Source organism: Rhagoletis pomonella, unplaced genomic scaffold, assembly GCF_013731165.1.
Source record: "Rhagoletis pomonella isolate Grant_MI unplaced genomic scaffold, Rhpom_1.0 Rhpom_scaffold_00007, whole genome shotgun sequence".
Classification (NCBI taxonomy): domain Eukaryota; kingdom Metazoa; phylum Arthropoda; class Insecta; order Diptera; family Tephritidae; genus Rhagoletis; species Rhagoletis pomonella.
The window spans coordinates 29,841,599-29,866,083 of NW_023458561.1; the positions used below are offsets into that span (position 1 = coordinate 29,841,599).

At 37.5% G+C, this 24,485-nt stretch overlaps 2 protein-coding genes across 12 annotated transcripts in view; both read left to right on the forward strand.

The window, feature by feature from the left end:
- Positions 1-356: 356 nt before the first annotated feature.
- Positions 357-14,344, forward strand: LOC118742551 (vigilin). Of its 6 annotated transcripts, none has more exons than XM_036474698.1 (7): positions 357-440; positions 1,924-2,001; positions 9,509-9,589; positions 9,665-9,918; positions 10,003-11,856; positions 11,928-13,280; positions 13,952-14,344. In XM_036474698.1, the coding sequence occupies exons 3-7, from the start codon at positions 9,559-9,561 to the stop codon at positions 14,315-14,317; spliced, it is 3,858 nt and encodes a 1,285-aa protein (XP_036330591.1). In that variant the 5' UTR covers positions 357-440; positions 1,924-2,001; positions 9,509-9,558; the 3' UTR covers positions 14,318-14,344. The 6 variants fall into 6 exon arrangements, with proteins under 6 accessions (XP_036330591.1, XP_036330596.1, XP_036330594.1 ...); XM_036474703.1 differs by having other exon boundaries at positions 9,668-9,918; XM_036474701.1 differs by having other exon boundaries at positions 422-440; positions 1,921-2,001.
- Positions 14,345-21,222: 6,878 nt separating this feature from the next.
- Positions 21,223-24,485, forward strand: part of LOC118742553 (tumor protein D52) — a 32,289-nt gene continuing 29,026 nt past the window's right edge. For 4 of the 6 annotated variants that reach the window (XM_036474710.1, XM_036474705.1, XM_036474708.1 and 1 more), the window contains exon 1: positions 21,223-21,449. In XM_036474710.1, the coding sequence (XP_036330603.1) occupies positions 21,440-21,449 (10 nt within the window). In that variant the 5' untranslated portion in view covers positions 21,223-21,439. The remainder of the gene's footprint in view (positions 21,450-24,485) is intronic. The other 2 variants (XM_036474707.1, XM_036474709.1) reach the window with 1 other exon arrangement.

Consider the following 24,485-nt stretch of genomic DNA (forward strand, 5'->3'; position numbering starts at 1 on the left):
TTTAAATTATATAAATAGATCTATATATCGATTGAAAGGTCCTTCAATGACCTTTCCAACTGTGTGCATGTTTAGAAAATAAGCTCTTGAAAATGTTGAAAATTCCATGCTTAGCGTACTCCCCCTAGCGCCGCCCCTGTTAATTTGCACCAAAAAAAAGTTTATCATTAAACTCAGCAGAAAGGGGCGCACCACGTCCACTTTTTCTATTTTCTCTAGCTCAAAGGTCCGTATTCTTTAGGTATGCGAAAAAGTTATCAATTTATAGTGAAATATTTTGGCATGCCAATGTGTTAAAATCGCCATTTGTAGAGTTACCCTCAAGTATTTCCTGTCAGCGAATGCAACACTGTGCAAGAAAAGAATGTGAAGCAAATCAAGAAACTCAGAAATTAACACGACATCACGATATCATTTAACACTTGGTCGTCTAAGAATCGGTACGTTTCGATATTGTTGCACGGTGCGCAGCCAAAATCTAGGCACTTATATAGTTAAAGTTTGTAGATAAAGAACAATTCTAAAACATTTCTTAGATTAGTGGAACTGGTGTTATAAATTGCCGAAAATATTAACAAAGTGTATAAATGTGGTTCGAAAGATGTGAAAGGAAAAGAAATTGAGGCCGCCGTCGCAGCAGCGGCGGTTGGTTTTTTGTGATGTGCCACCAAGTCAAAAGCACTGGTGCGGTTACGTTGACAGCACAACGATTGCGCCGACGTTGACAGAGTGTGGGCTAACACAAATACAAACACGAAAAATAAAAGTAGAATGCATGTGGAATTGATGAACGGAGTGGGCAATTCAATTACCTAAACTGAGTGCGATAAGAAATTTCTTAGAAACGATTGATATTTTCTGGTCTTCGTTAATTTCATTCAAAGTCTGGAACCATAGCAAATAGCCGAGAAAAATGAGTGATAAGTGGGATGGTAGAATTTACAAGTTTAAAAGTAAATGGCAACACTGTTGTGTTTTTGTACGTGGAAGTTTTGTCGGCTTTGGCTGCATTGACGACGAGCGACTTTGATTCTGTCGAAATCGACGTCGGCGTTGACGCCGGCGCTAATGACAACGATGCTGCGGAAAACACGTTTTTCTTTTCATTCTTGCTTTTCAAGTTGCAATTGCTAATGAAGGAGAAATAAACTGCATTTTTTCGATGTGATATAGAGTTAACTTTCCTTAAAGTCGTGAGTGTCGTACCGTTTACAATACATTGCAGTAAGGAGATAGTTAATTTTGCCACGCGATCATAAAAAGTCTGAGGAAAATCCAGCGATAAGCCGTATTGTGCTGCACTTACGCCTTAATATATATACATACGTGCATCTATAGAGGCTTCAGCATTACTGATATTGCCCTTAATTAGCTGTTTATTAAAGTATGACGGACGATATTAATAATTTTTGTGTACATTTTTTCCCTGAGTCAGTTTAATGTTGGTAATTTGCCACGCATATTCCACATTTTCCACACCTCTTATCATGAAATCGCATTATTCCCTGCTATGCACAATATGGAAAGATATTTATGCAAAAAACTGCTAAGTTGAAGATAAATTGTTTGATAAAAGTTATCTACTTATATATATGTACATATATATGTATGTAAAAAAATATTTGTTACACGGTGTGAAACGAGAGGCACACGTTTTCAAAGGATATTTTGTAAAGCGGAGTTTTGTATGCAACGTTTAAATAATTCCAACCCACATAAAAAAAAATACCAACGCGCCCACACGCAGAGACCACAATGGAACAGATTTGCAGCATAATTGATGAGCTTAAGAAATGTTACAAGAATTCAAACAACTTTCTCCTTTTACATTTATGTATTCATGTAGAGCATGCTCTAGCTAAAAAGTTCATCACTATTTGTTTTCATAATGTTTTTTTTTTCGATTTAATTTATTTTCAGCAGAGGACACCCCAAGTTATCAAACTGGATTTCACAGAGGCAGCAGTTAAATAGGCCGGATTTTTTGGAATTTACAGTACAGTAAGTTAACCATTCTTCATAATTGTCTATAAACTGAAATGAAAGCACTGCTGTGAGTTTACACAGCATACATACATATGTAGGTATTGCCCTTGGTATGATCCTTGGTTAAAAATGAAGTCAGATAAAGCAGTTATATTAATGACAAACTGGTATCGGTGGGATAAATGAATTGCAGGTTTAAACGGTGAAAGTACTTAAGTATGTGCGATCAGTGTGGAGCTGGCACATTTGCGCAATGTTGAAGCGAATTAAAGTCATCACGGTAAAATCTCTGATATTAGTTAGTGTATTTATCTATCGAGTCAGAAGTTAGTTTCATGTATGGCTTACTTAAAAGTATGTAACAACCAACTCGTTTGAATTATGACAGTGGTCGGTATGAGAGTTACAACACCAACAGCAAGAGTAATCATTAGGTAACTTAACTCACTCTGTCCCTCCATCATTTGTAATTTTAATTATCATTACCACGCGAGATGTTTCTGGATAAATCTAATAAAAGTTTAAATTTTTTAGGAGGAGAAAATTATAGATCATAGTATAACGTCAACCAATAATACCAATTTCGTTATGCTATGGTCTAGCCACCTATAGATCAACGGATACATCAAGCGAGGTGAGGTACGGTTATGCGCGTTTTTATACATTGAAGTTGCTCATGACACACCTTATATGAGACCGTTCAGGGATCCTAGAAAAAAGGAATCAAAATGGTCTCGTTCCAGATTAATTGCAGCAATTAATGCCACAAACTATAACGGTCGGAACGCTAGAAAGAAATAAATTCATTCAGGGAAATATTGAGTGTAATTTCGGGTCAGTTGTGGGGTTGATTGGCAGATGAACTACTTGAGAAAGCTATCTAATAATGATAATCTTGACACCACCACACATATTCACAGAATATACCGCTTAGAATGCCCTTTTAAACTTATCATATCCATGTGAAATTAAATCACGAATGGTATGGAAACGTTTAGAGGAAATCAATAATATAGGACAAGACAACACGGTGCAACTGATAGGAAGCAACAGAATGCAAATGATGGAGGAGATAGAGACCTGTGACTGGAACCGGAACGACCCAGATTTATATCTGGCCAGACCTGTCACTCCAGCAACACTCGCCAAAAACTCTTTGGGGAATTTATATGCAGCTACAACAACCCGTGACTGGCGGTTTTACGTAAACGGAATGACCCAGCCTCATCTGCCAAGTACTGTCATTTCAGCGTCATTCTCCAAAAACTCTTTGGAAAATTTTTATGATACTACAACAACCACATAGTATCAGGGAAGAACTAACGCCCCTGTCCCTATGGGCAGATCCTGTTGAAGTTTCGCACTTCCTGGGCCTCCCCTTAGCTGAAACGACAACGTTAATGGATGAACCGACCCGAGCGGGGTTTAGTTGACGCTACAACAACAACAACAACAACAGGGAAGAGCTAAGTCCAGATGTGCCATTGATTAGAGGATCCCACATACATATGGGCTACGATGGGATAAAAACTCATATGCGTTTACAACTTCAAGAGATTTAGGAAGCTAATGACGCCTAAATACAAGCTTAATACTTGCATTATTATTCGTAAATTGCCGGCTGCAAGCCCAGATCAACATGCTCCCATATGACAGTAAAAGCCCCACTGCGCCTTCGTTAGAACGCGGCGCTGCCGCTAGAAGGAAAAAAGCACATCTGGAGGAGCTGCAATCAATGGCTATGCATATTCAATCTGCTGCCACTGAAACTGTTCAATACAACTTGATACTTTTATGTAAATATTGATATTTTAATATGCATCCGAAGTGCTCAGCTTCGACTGTCTTCAAAATATGCGGCATCGTCAGTTTAATTATTATTATTCGTCACGCCATGTGATAAGGTTTAAAATATGGCTCGTATATGGCCAATACGAGTAGCACTAAATACAAAATATATACACACTGTTGTACCTATACACAATGAACAAGTAGAAAAGAAAAATAAAATAGCTGCTGTCACTTGCTGACGCGTTGTGTATGTAGCTTCACGCAGTCGCTGCCATGATCGCTACGATCAGAAGTTTCCAAATTTGTGAAATTGTGTTGAATCGCGCTAGCTGACACGTCGACAAAATGTCTTTTTCGGTGCTGCTAGCGCTACGTTGGCGATGGCGATCATAATGGTAAATGCGATGCTTACAAATTTGAGGCTGCCTAGTTGCAATTGTGATTCATATATGTATACATTTGTATTTATGTATATGAATATATAAAATACATATATGTGTATGTACATACGAAGTTATATTATATTTAATTTATCTCGATTCAAACAAATTACCGTAGAGGCACAAAGCTTTTTAATAAAAGATTTTATTTTATTTTATTTTTGTTTACGCTTAGCACGAATTTGTAGTTATTTTTGTAAGCAATCCCTTAGCTGTATTCGAAAAGTGAAAACCTCAAAACAAGAATGCAGGTAAAGCAGCAAAAAATAAGAAAAATATACTTAATACCATCAGTGGAAGAAGCTGTTAAACGCAGAGAAGCATTCAGTCACACGTTTTACTAGTCTGCTTCAAAAAAAAAAAAAAAACAAAAAAAAAACACAATTTGTTGGTTTTACCTGTTGCAGTCTACTGTTGGAGCACTCGAATTACTCCAACAGACCGACTGCACGATCTACGTTAACTTGAATTCAAAGAGATGTACATACATAAATACGCACCAACACACTTCACTTGTTCATTGTACCGGCTTCGCTATTCCGTGTCGTCTACCGCTACCGCTTTTTCTCCGGCCGAATAGCCCGAACGAAAGCTTGGCCAGTGTCGTTGGCGGTTATTTGTTGGTGTTGGTATTGCTTGTGGTGACGATGACGGCGGTAGATCCTATCCGGTTTTTCTTTATATCTCCACCACATTCTTTTGACACATTTTCGTACCCCAACTTGAAAGCAACTACTTACCTTTAAGCACTGTTAGTTAGTTGTTCGGCAGCGGTGTCGGCGCTGCAGTTGTGTCGGCGCTGCAGTTGTGCCGTTTGCATACAAATTCTTGTCTATCTTTGTAGATTTGTAGACAGAGAAATGTGGGCTAGGTGAGGTGCTGGCTTCATTCGGCATTCAAAAAGCAAGAATTAAAATATGAAAAAAAAAAAACACTAAAATACATAAGCATAAAAAGCAAGAAATCTCACAATGACGATGGCCCCAATTGGCGTTGGCTGGTTAGCTGCCTGTTACCACTTTCCGTTGCGTTGCGCACTGAATTACTGATTGTTTTCGTAAGATTTTTCCAAGCGGGAGGCGACTACTATAGCGCTGCTACAACTCAATAGTTGTTGGTTTCTATTAATGGCATAAACAGAAATCGATCTTACAACTTGCTAATGTAATGAGGCATTCTTTCTCTACAATATTTACACATGTATGTTAGAGTTTAAATGCTTGCTCTTATCGCTATATTATTTATGCATTTAATGGATCCAGCAGAATTCGATGAAATAAAATTACTTGACTTTTTTTTTTAATTCGCATTAAACTATGTCCTTGAGTAAAAATGGCATTGAATTTACAACAGACATTCATAACGCAATGAATATATTGAATTCTTGTATCGCTTTTTAATTTTACTATTTAAAGCTAAAATATTGTAGTGAGGAAGAAAAACTATATTTAATTTAACAGAAATATCAGAATAGGAGGGATTGCTTTGCCACCTGAAGAGACTCCATCCATACGTGTCCGTAGCAGTGCGCTACGTAAGAATCACAAACTGGGTTCGATCCCTCATCACATTCAAAGTGGGGCTATCACAGAATCCGTGAAATCTACCAAAATGTGATCACTTTCGTAGGTTCCACGAAAAAATCGGACTACGATGGATTCTGTGATAGCCCTGATTATGAAAGAGAAAGATAAAATGAATGTCTGGCATTCCAAGCTGAATTAAGATGTGTTGATATTTGCACAAAAAAAAATGGTGTTATGTATTTGCAAAGAAATAAAAATAGTGAGAAAATACATCTCCATTTTTTGAGGTATTTTCAAAGCGATCAAGCTCACGTAAATCTTAATATTTCTCCGAAATATTTTGGCGAAAGTCATAAAATATAATATATTTTATAATTTCATTGGAAAAACAGTACTGATTTTATTTTGTAAGGGGAGAAATGCTGTCTAATGTATATGGGCGATTCAGAGAAATAGTCAACCAAAATCTGAAAAAATACATGCAATTCAAATTCTCGAGTTTTTGTATCGAAAATGGCCTTGGTTTTAAGCACTATATCTTTTAATAAAATACAACAACATCGATTTAAAAAAACTAATTGTTTTCAACGGCAAAATGAGTAACGTCCGTAACATAACGTCCCGAACGCACATATGCAATTGTTTTAAAGTTAACCCAACCTTTAGTTTGGTTTTATAATACATATTGTTAACTTCATTATCTTTTCTTCAAAGTATTATTTTAGATTTTGTTCTCCATACATTACAATTGGCGCTGACTTTGTTGGTCATATCAAAATTGCTTCCTTTTTTTGTAACGTCCGAACACAAACGTCGAAGGAAAAGCCACAGACATTCATTCAAATTCAAATTTCCATTATTTTGTTCTCATAAGTACTGCTGTAAACCCCCCTTATACCACAAAAAAAAAATGTTAGCTTATAATTTTTTTTTCAAGTGAGGTTGTTGCATAAATTGTTTTCTAGAGAGTAAAAACACGCATATTTCAAAATTGTTCTCTTTTTTATAAAGCAATCGCATTTCTGGCTAGTATATTTCAGTACGAATGGATTAGGATTGAGCCAAGAGCTTGTGTGAGCAAATCCAATTTTTGGCAGCAAATGTCAGATACGCGGTTTTGCAGAATGACGGTACGCGGTTTTGTACTTTAAACGACGATATGTATACACAAAATATCAAAATATTTAGCATATAGAACATTTAACATAAACATTTTCCTCTTGATAATGCAATACGTATAATTACATAAATAACGAAATATCTTCGTAACATAACAAACATCAAAAATAGATTTCAAAAACTGTAAGATACCAATACTATCCAGAAGAATTCCAGAGGCAAATATCCAATTTTAAATACGTATAGAAAAAAATGTATAGAGGCTAATCCTTCTTTAGGGAATTTTGATATGGGAGGTGGAAACTTTAATTTACTATTAGTTTCATCAAATACGGGGACATAAACCTCCACATTTCCACCATAGTCAGGTAAACGTAACCGGAACTACCCAGATTCATATCTGGACAAGGACTGACACTCTTTGGGGAATTTGTATGCTGTAACAACAATTACAACATAAACCTCCGTTTCGTATTACTGTGTTCTGCAATCTCTCGTGTCGTCTAACATGGATTTCTGAGTGGAATTTCTTGAACTAGTTTTAACACTGACGGTTCTTCAGAGCATCATCACTATAAATTTTACAAATTTTTTTTTTAATTTCCCCTTTACGGAAGTAAAACATTAAAGACATCGCATGGATCATGTCGATTTTTTCCCCTAGCATGTAATGACACCAAGTACGTGAGAATAGTTAAGAATTGAAAAAAAAAAATAATACAAAATAGAATGACTGAAGACGTGACGTGTCTAAATTTCAACTAGTGGCGTTTTATTCATTCGACTCCATTCTTTCCTAAGTCTTATCGCCGGCATTTTTATAGCTCATAAATTTATTTAACTTACATAAACCTCGTGTACAGCTGCGTCGAACTAAAAGTTTATGTTTTTTGCCCAATCACGCCTGTATATGTATGTATGTAAATATGCTTCGGCGTCAATTATCTCAGAATATTTCCTTATCAGTCGAAACCCTCTATATAGTTGACGGTGGAACGCTAAGCAATCTTTGGATGCAGTGCTCCGGAGAAAACAAATTTTATATTCTTATCATATTCCCTTACATTATACATGCAATAAAAAAGTGTTTTTTTTTTTCTTATCAGTCACTAATTTACAATTGAGACGTATTTCAAATTGCTATTCACTTACAAATGTAGGTTGATAAGATTAGATACTCGCTTGGATATATATACAATGAAGCCAGATAATGCAGCAAAATGTATGTATGGGTACTGTGTACGATTTACGAAAAAACTGAACTGACTTCTAATTAAAAATATATATGCTTGGCGCTTAAAATAGGCGTCAGTTGGCAGGAAATAGAATCGTGTGGCACGCTTTATTATGTAGAACAATGATATTAGAAACGCGTTATCGTTCCCAACACCACACCTCTACTGGAACATTTTTTTTTGGAAAACTTGGTTTACATGAAGTACATAATAAGTAGGGCCCATAATAAGTAGGACCCATATAAGCCCACTTTTTAAACTTTGTAAAAGACGACAAAAAAATTCAATAAATTTTCACCTAAATTTCAAACTTTTTTCTCTGAAGTGATAGAATTTTTTGAGTACGCAGTTTTATAGCCCATTCAATTTTAGTCTGATAATGTGAAAGTTTTAAGTGGCTACAAATTACCGTTGGTTTTTTAGAATTTTCTTCTTGTCACATTTGCTTCCATATAACGAATAAAACACAATTTATTTTTATATGGAAGAAACCCGCAACACCTTCAGCGAAAAAAATTCGAATTAATCAACGGTAATTTTCAGGCGCTTCAAATTTGCACATTGTTAGACTAAAATTGAATAGGCTATAAAACTGCGTACTCAAAAAAATTTGAACACTTCTGAGAAAAAAGTTTGAAATTTAGGTGTAAATTTGTTGAATTTTTTTGTAGTTTTCTACAAAGTTTTAATAATGAAAGGTTTTGTAAGTAAGACTCGGTCTCGCTCTGTGCTACGCTCCCACCTTACTCTTAAAAACTAAAACGGTGATATTTCTTTCCCAAATTTCTTTGCAAGTTTTAAGAACACATTTAAAAATTTAGTAGCGAAATTTTTTCTTGAATTTGAAGAAATTTTTGAAATTCATGGAAAAATTATAAGTAAACTATTTTGTAGCCCATTAATTAAGTTGCTAAACATGTCGCATGAACACAATCCTTTTTAATATATATGAAAGAAAAAAAATTTAAATTTTGCTGAAAATTTCTTGCATTTTCTCCCGAGTATGAAATTAAAATGGTAGTTTTGCTGTTGAATGAACTATATTTTGAAAACAAAAGTAATAAAAATTTGGTATGGAAAATATAAGCGTAAGGGTAGACTTGTTTTCGTTTCACCGTACCCAAAATAGATTTGTGAAATTCAATAAATGTTTAATTGGCATCTTTACTATAATAGTGTATTTGATTTTCTTTATTAACTATTTTAGCATACACATATTTTTATTTAAGTTCACTGATGGTGAAAGTGATGATGAAGATGAAGTCAGATTCTTTTTTTTTGTTTTTTAACTTTCAATGGTAATTGATTTAGGCAGTTTAGTGCGGCAAATATCTTTTTAGACTATAAGTATGCACTAATTGTAAATTGGTAGCGTTCGAATGCTGAAATACAATTTCTATTGCCTTTCTAGTGGTACTGTAACGACTTGGAACGAAAAAGGACTCTTCTCTTTTTTAAGTAATGCAAGCAGCAGTGATGGAAGAATCAAACGGTTCGTATTAAATAAGTGCATACAGAATAAATCATGTTTCGTTTAAATTCTAAATTACACTTTTTCTTACTGCAGTAGATACCGTTGAGCAACCCATCAACACTACCACTATCACCAACAACCAACAAGAGCAGGCCCAGCTCGAGCAACCGTCTTCACCCACTTCAGTCGCTACGCCGACAAGCACCAATAGCGGCACCACCAGCAATCCAACACCAACTTTTAGCTATGATGACTTGTTCCCGGCATTGCCAGCGAATACCTCTGCACCACTTAGCAGTAACGCTGCCCCAGCATGTGTGCGGGTAACAACATCGCAAAAAACTCAGGTAAGCACCAAAAATTGCCAAAACGAAGTGTTAGAATGTTTCACGTTTATATTTACATACATATGTTTGATGTGCTCTCATTAGGTGCTGCACGTATCTGGCGAAGAACGTAAAACCACTGAATCCGACAAGTTTGGTGAGGGTGAATCGAAACGTATCTGTCAGCAAATTTCTAAAGATACAGGCGCTCAAATTGAAATCGCAACTGGCAAGAATCAATCTTTGACCTTCTTGATTAAGGGCAAGCAAAACGAAATCCTGGATGCACGTCGGCGCATTTTGATGCATTTCTCTATGCAAGCTATCAAACAGGTTTCGATACCGAAAGAACATCATAAAGTCATTCTTGGTAGACGCGGCGACCGCTTGCACGAGCTAGAGCGTGTAACCGCAACACGCATCAATATTCCCACCCAAACGGAGGAGAGTGATGTCATCACAATTTCAGGTACTAAAGAGGGCGTTGAAAAGGCCGAGCAAGAGATCCGCCAATTGTCGGCTGAACAGAATAAGAAGTGCACGGACCGCACTTCGGTGCCAAAAGTGTATCATCCGTTTATCGTTGGCCCCAATAATGAAAATCTCGCCAAGTTGATGGAGGAAACTGGCGCGAAGGTCAATGTGCCACCACAGTCGGTACAAAAGGACGAGATTGTAATTTCGGGCGAGAAAGATGCTGTAGCCAATGCAAAAGCCAAGGTGGAAGCCATATATAAAGAGATGGAAAAGAAGTGCTCCACTGTTAGTGTTGAAGTTGCGAAGTCGCAGCATCGCTATGTGATCGGTCCGAAAGGTTCAACGTTGGCGGATATTCTTCGCATCACTGGAGTTTCAGTTGAGATGCCACCCACGGATTCGCCATTGGAGACAATAACTTTGCGCGGACCGCAAGTGGCCTTGGGCAATGCGTTGACCGTTGTTTACCAAAAGGCCAACTCTGTTAAATCAGTTGAGATCGAAGCGCCAAACTGGACGCATAAGTATGTTATCGGGCGCAAAGGTGCCAATATGCGTCAACTGGAGGAGGAATGCCCGAATGTGAATGTCTTCTGTCTGGACGATAAAATCAAACTAGAAGGCGATCCAGAACGTGTTGACCAAGCAACAAACTATCTCAACGATATTGTGCGCAACTACTTGGACCACTATACGTATGCGGTGATGACCGTGAATCCATCCTACTATAAGCATATCATTGGTAAGGCTGGCGCAAACGTGAATCGTTTAAAGGACGAACTGAACGTAAACATATATATTGAAGAGCGTGAAGGTCAGAATACCATACGTATTGAAGGTCCGAAGGAGGGCGTTCAACAGGCTCAGCTTGAATTACAAGAAAAAATCGATAAACTGGAAAATGAAAAGTCAAAGGATGTTATCATCGATCGCCGTTTGCATCGTTCGATTATTGGTGCCAAGGGTGAGAAGATACGTGAGATTAAGGATCGCTATCGTCAAGTTACTATCACCATACCAAGTCCTCAAGAAAATACCGATATTGTTAAGCTCCGTGGTCCGAAAGAGGATGTCGACAAGTGCCACAAAGATTTGCTGAAACTAGTTAAGGAGATACAGGAGTCATCACACATCATTGAGGTACCAATCTTCAAGCAGTTCCACAAATTCGTCATCGGCAAGGGCGGTGCCAATATCAAAAAAATACGTGATGAAACACAAACGAAAATCGACTTGCCGGCTGAGGGCGATACGAACGAAGTGATTGTGATCACAGGAAAGAAGGAAAATGTGTTTGAGGCCAAGGAACGTATTCAAAAGATTCAAAACGAGTTGTCCGATATTGTTACGGAAGAGGTACAAATTTCACCGAAGTTTTACAATTCCATCATTGGCACAGGAGGTAAACTAATATCGGCCATTATGGAAGAATGTGGTGGCGTTTCGATTAAGTTCCCCACCAGCGACTCGAAGAGCGATATGGTAAGAGTAGAAATACCCCAATTCTTTTTTTTTGCATTTGTATTAAATTTAATCCTTCGCATTTTATGAAGGTTACAATTCGAGGTCCAAAGGACGATGTGGAAAAAGCCAAAGCTCAACTGCTCGAACTTGCCAACGAACGTCAATTGGCTTCATTCACTGCTGAGGTCCGTGCCAAACAGCAGCATCATAAATTCCTGATCGGCAAAAATGGCGCTTCCATCCGCAAGATTCGCGATGCTACTGGTGCCCGCATAATTTTCCCTTCCAATGAAGATGAAGATAAGGAGGTTATAATAATCATTGGCAAAGAGGATAGTGTGAAATCGGCCAAAGAGCAATTGGAGGCCATTATTAAAGATATTGATCAAGTGACCGAGGGGGAGATCTCCGTCGATCCTAAATTTCACAAGAACTTCGTCGCCAAGCGTGGCGAAATCTTACATCGCATTTCCGAAGAAAACGGTGGCGTTTTGATTTCTTTCCCGCGACAGGGCATCGATTCCGACAAGGTTACCTTGAAGGGCCCCAAAGATTGCATTGAGGCGGCGAAGCTACGCATTGCTGAAATTGTTGGCGATTTAGAGGCGATGGTCACCATTGATGTAGTTATTCCACAGCGACTACATCGTACCATAATGGGTGCACGCGGCTTCAAGGTACAGCAAGTGACTTCTGAGCACGATGTTAACATTAAATTTCCGGATCGCGATGCTACTAATCCAGTTGAGGGTTTGGTAAATGGTACCAATGGCAGTGGTGAGGATGGTGATGAAAATGCGGAGCCTGTGCGGGAATGTGATATTATTCGCATAAGCGGTCGCCTGGAAAAGTGCGAAGCGGCAAAGCAAGCTTTGATTGATTTGATACCGATCGTCAAGGAGCTAGAAGTGCCCTACGATCTGCATCGCACAATCATCGGTCCGAAAGGTGCCAACGTACGTCAATTCATGTCAACTTATGATGTGCACATTGAGTTGCCGCCCAGCGAAACAAAGTCCGACTTGATCAAACTTAGTGGTACACCGGCGCACGTAGCGGAAGCTGAGGCAGCTTTAGACAAAATGATTGAAGAGTACGAAGCAGATCGTGCCGATCGTGAGCTTCGTTCGTATGAATTGAAAATCGATGTGGATACCCAGTATCACTCAAAATTGATTGGTCGTCGCGGTGCCGTAATCAATAAGCTACGCGCCGATCATGACGTGCAAATCTCGCTGCCAAAACGTACAGACCCCGATCCACGAATCATCACCATCACCGGCTACCAGACCAACACCGAAGCCGCGCGTGATGCAATTATGGAAATTGTCGGAGACTTGCAGGATTTATATCGTGAGGTAATCGAAGTAGACTCGCGCATACATTCGCACATAATCGGACATCGTGGTCGGACCATACGTAAGATAATCGAAGATTATAAGGTAAGCAACTCTAAAGGTTAACATAAAAGGAAGTTGTGAATAGTGTATTGATTAATTGTTTTAATTCAATTCGCGCCCATTGTTCCCCCATCCAATTTAGGAATAGGGTCTTAGATCTTGGGTATAATAGTTCTCTCGAAAGCTGCAAAAACCTTCTCATCTTTGTTCGTTATAGTACATGTTTTTGCACCACTTTAAAGGACGGACAGAGTGGGATTGTCAATGGGCCTTATGAATAAAAACTTAGCAATTGGTTTTTGTTGAAATTTCAAACCTTTTACTTAAATTTATTAACCGACTTCACAAATAGGAGAAGGTTATCAGTTCGTCGGAATATTTTTTTTATGTATGTTACCGAATAACTTTGGAACACGCTACTGTGTTACCATACTAATCTGGTTTAAATCCGACATTGGATCATGAAGAAATTAACGATAATCTTAAATTTTTTTAAGGGAATTGAAGTCGGTTTTATTTTTTGCGTAAAAATTACTTGTTTCGATCTGTTTCATATTGGGATATTAGTTTGAAAACTCACAGTAGGATTTACGTCGACCTTTGAGGGTTACTTATGTGAAAGTTTCGGATATTCAGGAATATACCTTAAGAAAACGTGTTGTTTGTATGTATATTGCCTGAATACCCACAACTTATGCATTTTTTATTTACAGGTCGACATCAAATTCGCTTCCTCTGACGATGCTCAAAATAATCCCAACGCCGTAACTATTATCGGCAAAGAGGAGGATGTCGAAAATGCCAAGGAAGTTATACTCAATATGGCTGAGGACTATACCAACGAATATTTGGACAATTTGCCACCATCACCACAGCCTCAGACAGTGGCGGCCTTCCTACCTGGCGGTAATGAAAATGGTTTTGTTATTAAAGATGCACCATGGGAAAAAACTAACGACAGACACGGCAAGAGCTCTGCACCCAATACTCAGTCGCAGGAGGATTTCCCAGATTTCGCAGCTGGAGGTCCAGCACCAGTGTCTTCACCCTTAACATCAGCATGGGGACCGAAAAACTAAATTAAACAAATTTAAACAGAAAAAAAACAATAACTAACAAAAGTTATAAGTAAAAAGTTTACAAAAAAATCAGACAAAAAAACAGTAAAAAGTGCAAACGCATCAAAATATATTAAAAACATGTATGTAACTAAAAGGCAGACGTTAAAAAAAAATCTTGAAGACCTAAACAAGAAATCTAAGGATCAAATTTGGGTAGGAGACCAACACACGCATATACACGCCCACTCACAAATACGTGTGAGTGTTGAATCGAAGGTTGTCCATACAAAGCGTTTTTGTTCTAAAATCAAATATATAAGTATATATATGTTGCAATTTTCGCCTAGGATTACTAGAAAAAAAAATACTAAAGCAGGCAACCACACCCCAATCACAAAAAAGACGGCATCGAAATTTTAAATTCAATATTCTTAAAGTTAAGCGCTTTCTGTAATTCTGTGTTCAATTTAAGTGTAACGTAGGTTATGACCTATGCGTACACAAATAAGGATTTTGTTGCGGCTAACTTCTCATGTTCAACAGGCAAAATATCCACTTTGCTTTCCAATTTTTTTGCAAATTTTATTTGAAGTTTTCGTTTGTTACACGATCGAAAGTTAAAACATTATGGGCAATTTGAAATATGTATTACACATACGCATTTTTGTTTGAATATCGTTGTTGATATGTGGAGAGGTAGATCAGTCAGTTGATCTTTTGCAAACCAAATTACCAAAATGCTCCAAAAATTAAAACCCCCAAATCTTAAGGAAATAATTTTTGATCTGCATGAATGTGCAAAAAAATACTTATCCCTTATGCTTTAACGTTCGTCTTTTTAAATTTTTTGGCATGCAAACAAATTTGTTACAATCTATGAAATATTATTTCGCAATGCGTTCATCCCCTGTCGTATAAAAATGCTTTCGTAAAAGATTTTTTTTGCAACAAATGTTTTACTCTTCATACAAATACAGTAGATACATTTATATACATAATTGCGAGCGATTGTAAACGCAAAATGCAACGAAAATATGAACGCAAATCGAACAGATAATTCAATAACATAGAAATAAAAAGCGCAGACAACTTTAATACATATTTGCCAAACTCCCTTGTAATCATTTTTGGTTATTCATGAAGAGATAGGCGCATATGAAAACATAAATTCGTTAGCGGGGAATACATAGTTGATAGCAATATTTTTTCTTTAAATATAAACCATGATTTTTTTCGGAATAATGTTAAAGTGAAATGTTTTATATTTGTATTTAATTGAATATATATATAAAATATATACATACATTATATATTATATACATACATACATAATATAAACGAGTTTATGCTTATTAGAATCCGTAATGTTCCCTCTTAAATCCTACGAACGAACCAATTCACAATATTATGCTGCCTGTAATTGGTGAAAATCGCAACTGAATGCTGTAAACGGGTTCTTGCTAAGTGCTCGCTATTGCAATTTTTAAATAATTTTGTGTGCATAACTTTAATACATAGCGAAGACATTTCTTTACTATCGAAATATATGTATTTCATTTAACTTTTGCTTTTTGATTTTGTGTCCTTTTTTAAGTTGAAACAAGCTACGTTGTCATTTTGTATTTGTGAAAAAAATTTACCTCTTATACACAGCTCTCCAATCAAGTAAAAGAAGAAAAAGATAATATCAAACAACAACAACAAAAAAATAAATAAAAGAAAAACTTTATTCCTGTGCAATTAAAAGTCTTCATTTTTCGGCTTATAGTTTTAAATTTTTGTGCGATTTAATATAAATAATTATTATTTTTTCTAACGCAATTTACACAATTATATAAAACTATTATAATTTTTTGCAAAACATTTAAAACTTAACTAAGTTAAGGAGTAACAACGATTTTTATAAAATTTATGCAAACACAAATACCATACAGAATACAAATACATACGTATGTAGACGTTGAGCTCCTTAACGCAATTAAATATGATTTATATTATTCATTGAATATAAATAAAAACCGAAAATATAGTTAAAATAAAACAAAAAAATACGTAAAACCGATTTCAGCTTGTGTTGTTTTAATTTTTATTGATATGCATACACCCCGAGTCAGTTCAACAGACACTTTTTTTCTTCAATATTCTTAATTTTTGGGCATCGTATTTCTAATAAAAGTGGCGAAAATGAAGAAAATACCTTGATTACTTTGGTTTTTATTCCGCTTTTATCAGATTACACGAAAAATGTTTTATTATTTTGATTCACTAGAATAGCAACTGGCTGTTTAAGTGAAGCGGGGTGTATATATTTTATATTATTTTTTTATTTATTTTGTAATTATCGTTTCTGTTGCAGTGACTTTGGTTTTTTTTACCTCCCTCCTTTTTAATATCTAACATCACTGGAGTAAAGAAGTTGAGATGAAATAAGTTTTAACGGTACAACCTGATGTAATTTTTTATAAGTATATACACATAAAGAAAATAATTGATTCTCTATAAGTTAAATTGCAGAATGCAGTTTGCATAAAAAATAAAGCAACACGAAATTTAATTACATAAACATGTGTATATTAAACATACATACATACTTGCATGTGTATATTATACAAATAATTTATAAATAAACATATACATATATTTTCCTATATTCCAGATAAAATTAACTAAATAAAAATAGGTAACAAAGCGAAAAAAAATAATTGAAAATAAAAAACAAAACACATATACAGCGATTTAACATATACATAATTAAAACAAAAAGAAACTCTAAAGTATACTAGATTTATTTTCTCTTTTTATTTTATATGTATGTATGCATAATAAAATTGATCTGATAAATTAGATGAAAATTGAATAGGAAATGATGACTGTAGTGTTTGAAACACTGAAAACATTTGAATCAACGGAAATAAAATCAGCATATCGCTAGCTTAGGGTGAAAAGTTGTTAAGTCAACTTTTATGACAACTTATATTTTTATATATAAGGCAAGGGATATTAAAAATGCATCGCTTCGAAAAGGATTGAGGTATTTTTTTTCTCGTTCATATTCAATGAAAGGCAAAGTCAAAAAGAGGCACCGAAAATCCGATAAAACCAAAATAATGCGAAATCTTTTAATAAAAATCGAATCCTTATTCGTATGGAGGTTTGCTTTGCCTTACAGCCCCATTCCCACGCCAATGACAAAACTCAGCGGCTGACTATTGCCTGTACTACTGCGCCTAATACTATGCTGCAAATTTATTTTAAGCTCTCGTATGGTGACAATTGTCAGTGTTATTGTTATGACCTACTGAGTACGCGACAATGGAGAAACAATGTTTATAATTGGGTTTTAGACGCAGTAATTGTGGCAATAGTCATACGATGAATTTTGTCAGTGTTGCGAGAATAGGGTTGTTAAACTTGATTTCAAAGATTTGCGAAATAAATTTCAATAAGAAGGTTTTTTCTCCTGTACAATTAAAAAATGGACTTAGCAACTTTGCATTCTAATCCAGCGATATGTCTATTAGACTGTGCCAAATAAAATTAATGTTCTTTTCTCATGCCCACGACAGCCGGTTCTACGTACCGGAACGACGGGGGCTGATATTTTGGCGGTCTACCACCGTTAACACCACCACCACAGACATAATCGCACCATCACCCACACGCCGGCCCCAACAACTCCCAGTTCCTCCGACAATCTGCTCGGTGTCAGACCGTAACATCCGTTCACGGATCGAAAATCATACGAAAGAGAATTACGTGATACGTCAGTCCTGTAAGCTGAATGGAATAAAGAGTACGTTCATTATGGCATTCGTATGCCATAATGAAAGAAATGTGTTTTTACGTGACAAGTAATAGATATCGTATGTGAAGATTCCCGCCCGATTATCCATAACGTGAACGTACATAAGCCGAAGAAGTGCGGAGAGCATATGAAGACTTGCAACTTCACCTCTGGTGTGAGCAAGCTTCGATCAACCGTGGTCCAACCCGACGAAGCGTGACAACAGAGTCGAAATCTCTTTCGGCGCCCGCGCTCCGTCGTACCCGCAGCGATGCGTAGCTACTTTCGCCGACAACGTCGAGTGTGTCCCGACCTCACAAACCGCCAACAGCAAGCGCGTCTCTTGCTTTCACCAGCGATGAGGTTCAACTAGCCATTGGGAAGGCGAAAGCCTACTAAGCCATAGGACCCGACGGAATATGCATGTTGATGTTGAAAAAATTGGGTCCTGGACCTTACCAGGGCCCTCAACCTGTCTATGAAAAATAGAGTGACCGGTCCTACTGCTCAAACCGGGGAATCCGGCATTTAGCAGGTAGCGATGATAGTATAGACCTTGCTACTCCCGCATTACACAAATAACCTTACCCCAGCGAGGGTTCTGTAAAGTGCATAGCACAACAACAGCAGTTAACGCCATAAATACTCAGATAGCTCGTGGCCTAAACCGTAACCGCCACTGTGAGAGAACAGTCCTAGTAGCGTTGGATTTGTCAAAGGTGTTTGAAACCGTTAGTCACTCCAACCTACTAAAAGATATTGAGGCTTTCTCACACAGGGACTCGAACGGTGGTCGGGGAATTATCTTAGTGGTCCACATTCGTCAGTAACTTTTAGAGACAAAACAAGCAAGCCAAGGAAAATTGAAGGGGAGGTACACAGAGTCATCGGCGTAGCCAGAATGAAATTTAGGGGGGGCTCGACCCTATTAAGCTGGCATTTCAGGGTACTATTTTATTTATATATAAGGAAAATTTGAAAGTTAGGGGGGGGGCTCGAGCACCCCCCTGCCCCTACCTGGCTACGCCTATGCACAGAGTGGTGTCCTTTTCCCGCTATTGTTTAACTATTACATTTCAAAGCTCTCTCAAAATCTCCGAGCTATCTCGGTTCTTCACTACGAGGAGGCTAACCCTCTTCTCTACAAAGACCGCGGCAACCTTGTTTACCACCTGCACGAATGAGGTCAAATTACAGCTGGGAATTCACGTCGATGGCATATAAATTTCGATGGTGAATAATCCGAAATTTCTCAGAGCAACTCTCGATAGTCTGCTCTCCTTATCGGCGCGCAAACCCGCAATTGTCAATAAAATACAGAGCCACAACGAGGCCCTCAAATCGCTAGCCGGCAGCACCTGGGACAAAGACAACTGGCTGGCAACATACAAGGCAATTGGTCGGCCGGTTCTAAACTACGCAGCACCTGTGTGGTGGCCGGAGATTAGTAGGACGCAGTGGAAAAAGCTACAGACGTGCCAAAACACGGCACTCCGGACAGCAACCGGATGCATTCTGATGTCGCCACAACATCATCTATATAACGAGGCTCAAATGCTCCCCGTTAGGGAGCATAACATAATGGTCTGCAAGCAATTCTTAGTAGGGTGTTACCGAATTGGGTACCCGAACAGACACTTGCGGCCCTCGCCACGGCACGTTAGAAGGCGTCTATACGAACGGACGGACGAAGTTCAGATGTTCATAAAGCATAACCTCTGGACCCGACAGACAGTGCATACCTACACTGACTCTCGACCTGTGAATGCCGTTTTGGGATCACAACCACCAGACGTGGAAGACTCGGGAGTCCTACGGCTAGGTAACTCATTGAATTTTAGCAAGTTAACTCAACGACTCAAGCTCATTTTAATGAGTCAGCTAAGTGAGGTGGCACAATTGAGCTATGACATTCTGCTGTCAGGCAACACAGCCTAGAGTCGAGCTGGTTTGCACTGTAGAGCTGTTAAGAGGAATATAATTGGTATGCGCTGTCGAGCTGATGACACACACAACTATTAAATTTTTTGCAAATTTTTCGTCTTTATTTTCATAAGTTACTGAGACATGTTTTTTTTTAGTTGTGAGTCTGAGCGTGCACCACACTGCTGAGAGTCAGCTCAATAGCTCCGCTCAGTGCTGAGTTACCCATCTCTATTCGGACCCAATAGCCCAACTTCGCTCTTAAGCAGATTAAACTCGTACCCGAAAAACCTGGATGCAGATGTGCGCAACGATTGCCCGGCATGCGGAGAGACGCCTGGCGACTCGAGACATCTCTTCGCAAGCAACCTAAACCCCACTCAACTAATGGCTATGTCCCCGATCTAGTCGGGTTTATGTTCGCCGCCACAACAAAAGTAACCACGAAAAGATAGTTTGCTCTATTATAGCTCAACAGGAATTATTTCGACGAAAGTAGTTTGCAAATTAGCAGGGAGCATTTCAGCCTCGCTGTGTAGATGTATTTCCAATAACATGAGCAGACACTCAGTTGCCATGCGAATGGTTGTGTTCTAACAGGTTTGGGAGTTGTCTCTGCATATCACGAGCGCATGCGGCTTGTTTTTTCTTGATGATTGTGATAGTGTGCCGTTGTCCCGATACTTGGTTCTAGGCGATCTCACGATGTTTTGTTCTTCGATACCAGATCAACCCGAAAAATACCCGACAAGGCCGTTTTCTCAGCCTACCCGTCCTAAAACCCACAATCGTTGTCAACAATTTCAACACAAGATAGGCACAAAGAACGCGCTGTTTCGGCGGGATCGGACCATAGGTGGTTGGTGTTGTGCGGAACCCTTCACATGCAGGACATTCGTTGGTTACGTCGGGATTTAGTCTATATAAGTAGGAGTTGAATTTGTTACAGTATCCAGAGCGCAATTGTGCCAGAGTATCGCGGGTCTCTCTAGGCAGCTCAGTGGCCCGGAGCAAAACGGACCAGGGTACTAATGGTTTAAGTAATAATAAATATGGCAACGAAAAACATTTAAAAACATATTTAAACAAAATTCGTCAACATTTGATGTACACCCTGTGTGCCACAATAGGTATAGAATTTTTAATATGGGGTAATCTGTTTCAGCTGTTTATGTAACTCGCTACAAATATAATTGCAACGAATGTCGAATATAGCGATTAGTTTTACTCGTTCATTGTTGAAAAGTAGCAGATTTTTGTGAAAGAGTGTTATTTTCTTGTCCACAAAGAACTACAGAAAATAATAAATCATATTCATTGGGCCAAGTGTATTTTTATTGAACTGATTGCTACTGGTCATTAAATTTTAATTGCTCCGAAAAGTGAAAAAGTTATAGCAAACTAGAGTGCATTAACAATAGCAGCAAGGAACGATGGAGGACCGTAAGTGAATTTTTCATTGCAAAATTGTATGTACTTATATATTTTCAATGTAAAATAGATAAATATAAACAGATTACCGGTAGTAGAGTGTAATTGATTTAATTGTTTTGTAATATAATTTTTGGTTTACCTATCGGATAATGTACATGTGTTTTGCAAGTGAGTCACCTGAGGAGGCCAATTTTTAACAAGTGTACGTTTTGTTCGATAATTTGTCTTAGGTATATTGAAACATTTAATATATTTAAACAAAGCGCATATGTATAAACCTCACTAATTTCACAGCATACCGAAGGGCAATCAAATTATTTAAACTACGTGGCACAGTTGCCATATGTATTTGTCGCCTGATAGCGTAGAGCCTATATGGTTAGCAAACATGCAAATAAACAATAGTGTAGTAAGCGCAAGCCAGCTTGGCGACCGGTAGGCGTCAATTGGCTGGCTGCGCATCTTTTTCCCAGCCTTTCCACTTTGGAGTAGAATGTTCGATATCGTATCGATTATTCTGAATATCGATATTTCATGGCATGATAATCGATTTTTTAATTCGATATTCCAAGGTCGTTATATCGAAGACATCGATACTTTACCCGCAATATCGATATTTAAGTTGAAATTTATTTTTGATCTACAAAAAACTGTATGGGAAAATACTAAAGTAGGTTTATACGGTTGACAAACGGGCTCGATTATTTGCATAAACAGCCTTTATTTGCCTTGACTCATGCATTTTCCTCTTTAAAATGCGCATAAGCAGCCGAACAACTGCACGAAATTTTTGGGAATTAACTCGCTATCCGAGCAGTTTTCGTTGACAACACTGGTAAAAACGGCCAGCTTTTGTCTTCTGTAAAAGTAAGCAAACAAAGCGCGCGAGTTCCGCGTCCGCGGTAGCCGAGTGTTAAGAGTTGCGGGCTACAAGCCTGTTGCTGCCAGGTTCGATCCTCGGTACTTATTTTATATTTTTTTTATTTTATTTGATCTATATATTTAATTTTACTTTATTTTGTTTTCATTTGCTTTATTTTATATAACATTTTTTATTTTACTATTAGTTAATTTAAATTTTTAGAGTTGAATTTTAATAAAAAGTCAACAACAACTAACTGAAAGCAACGTAAAAAACTATATAACTTATAAAAAAAAGAATGAAAACGAAATAAATGAAAATTCAATTGGCGGTGGGACTGGAGCCCACTACCTTGCGGCTCGTTTATCCACATAACTGCCGTCTGTTAGGTGAAAATTATTATGTGCATATGTGTGCCAGATTATATGCATACCCTGTAGGATCTCGGAATAGACTTAGAGCACACTACAAACTAGACTGCAAGTGATTGTAACTAGTCCAAAGTTTGGTCCAAGAACATGTAAAATTCTATTTACATTTAACATTGAATGTCCTCGGCTCGGACCAATTGTCCGTTTCTGCATTACATTGTAACCAATTTTGGGGGAAAAAAAACAAAAATAAAACTTCCGCCAGCTGCGATTCGAACCGGGTTCTCAGATTTTTTGAGCGGACACTCTCTCTACATGCCAGCGCGCACATGAAAATTCGTTGAGTAAGTGCCTACATATCAGCAAATCGTTAATTATACCCGTTGTCCGCTACTGCATGACATTGTAACCAATTTTAGAACAAAACTCGTACCTTATGCATTACATTCGGACCACTTTTAGTACAATTCATCTGTTTTACATTAATTGCTTTAAATTTTTGGACTATCTTTGGTCTAGTTACAAAGCTACTATACCTACGACTATATTTTTCGAGCAATTGGACCAATCTTTCCTTCAGGGTAAGCTTTGCCGTCTGTCACAGCTTTTAATCAGCAGCTTGTGTGATTTATTTACTTAGCTCTTAAGTTTGACAAACCGCTTGAGTCGACCGGCATGCCGTTTTAATCCTCAGTAAATATACAAGATGGAAATAACACAATTAGGTAAGTTGAGAGGCAGGTCTAATATTCTATTCAATTGGGAGTAGGATCTTCAACATCGATTTTTCCGATATCGATATTGTTCTGCTTAGCTTGTACATACCTATATTGAAATATAGCAGCTACATATCTTCGTATCTTGGAATCGTCCATGTAGGGTTCGAACTTGTCAAATACACGACGAAAGTTTTAAATGGATTCACTATTTATAATCGGCATTATCATGGTTGTTGACGACGACGTCGATGCCATTTTTTCATCACAAAATGGCCCTCGTACGTCCAACTCCAGCTACGCTGACCACAGTAATTTTGCGGAAAGTATGTCATTTTTTGTGTGGCTGTTAAGTAGCTGTGAGACGTTGCAAATGCAAGTCATTTTCTGAAGTCTGCCAAACTCAAGAATTTTCCAAAATGATTGCAGGAGCAGTTACACCTTGCATGAAAGCACTTTTTATTTTTGAAAATCAAACTTTCCGATACTACTCTTTGTCTGTTTACACGGTTAATGCAGACAAGCCCACTTTCAACTATGTTACCAGACAATTTTAAGCTTATAACAAAATTAATGACGTGAAAAATTTGCTAAACCTGCTAAAGTTTGCACAAAACAGTCACGAAATATGTATATAATACATTAATACTTAAATACTCCATATCAGTAGAATAAATTAATTACACGTATTTTTCATATTTTATTAAACATTTTTATAATTTTATACAAATTCGTCAAAAAACGCGTCACACGACAACACTTGATTGGTTTGACAACACTTGCAGCAAAAATTGAAATTGCTAGTGCAGCACGAGCAAGTTGAAATTATTTATCGAAAGGGATTTGCATAATTTCAGTTACAGTTACACGTTGCAATTTCTATTTCCGAAAGTGATTTCTGCAAATCTGAAAAATGGACTTTCTGGATGTTTACACGGGAAAGTAGACTTTGAAATTCGCAAACCGCGTAGAAAAAGTACTTGCATTGCCACGTTTAACAGCACCTTTAGACGTGGCAAGTGCAAGTCCTTTTCTAAAGTATGTCAAATTCAAGAATTTTCAAACGAGTTTGCAGGAGTGGTTATTCCTTGCATGT

What these genes read in the sequence shown, in the direction of transcription:
- LOC118742551 (XM_036474698.1), top strand. Translation starts at nt 9,559, where the DNA reads ATGCAAGCAGCAGTGATGGAAGAATCAAACG. An exon ending in AGTGATGGAAGAATCAAACG is followed by an intron (nt 9,590 to 9,664) that starts GTTCGTATTAAA and finishes TTCTTACTGCAG; the next exon opens with TAGATACCGTTGAGCAACCC. An exon ending in GCGACTCGAAGAGCGATATG is followed by an intron (nt 11,857 to 11,927) that starts GTAAGAGTAGAA and finishes CATTTTATGAAG; the next exon opens with GTTACAATTCGAGGTCCAAA.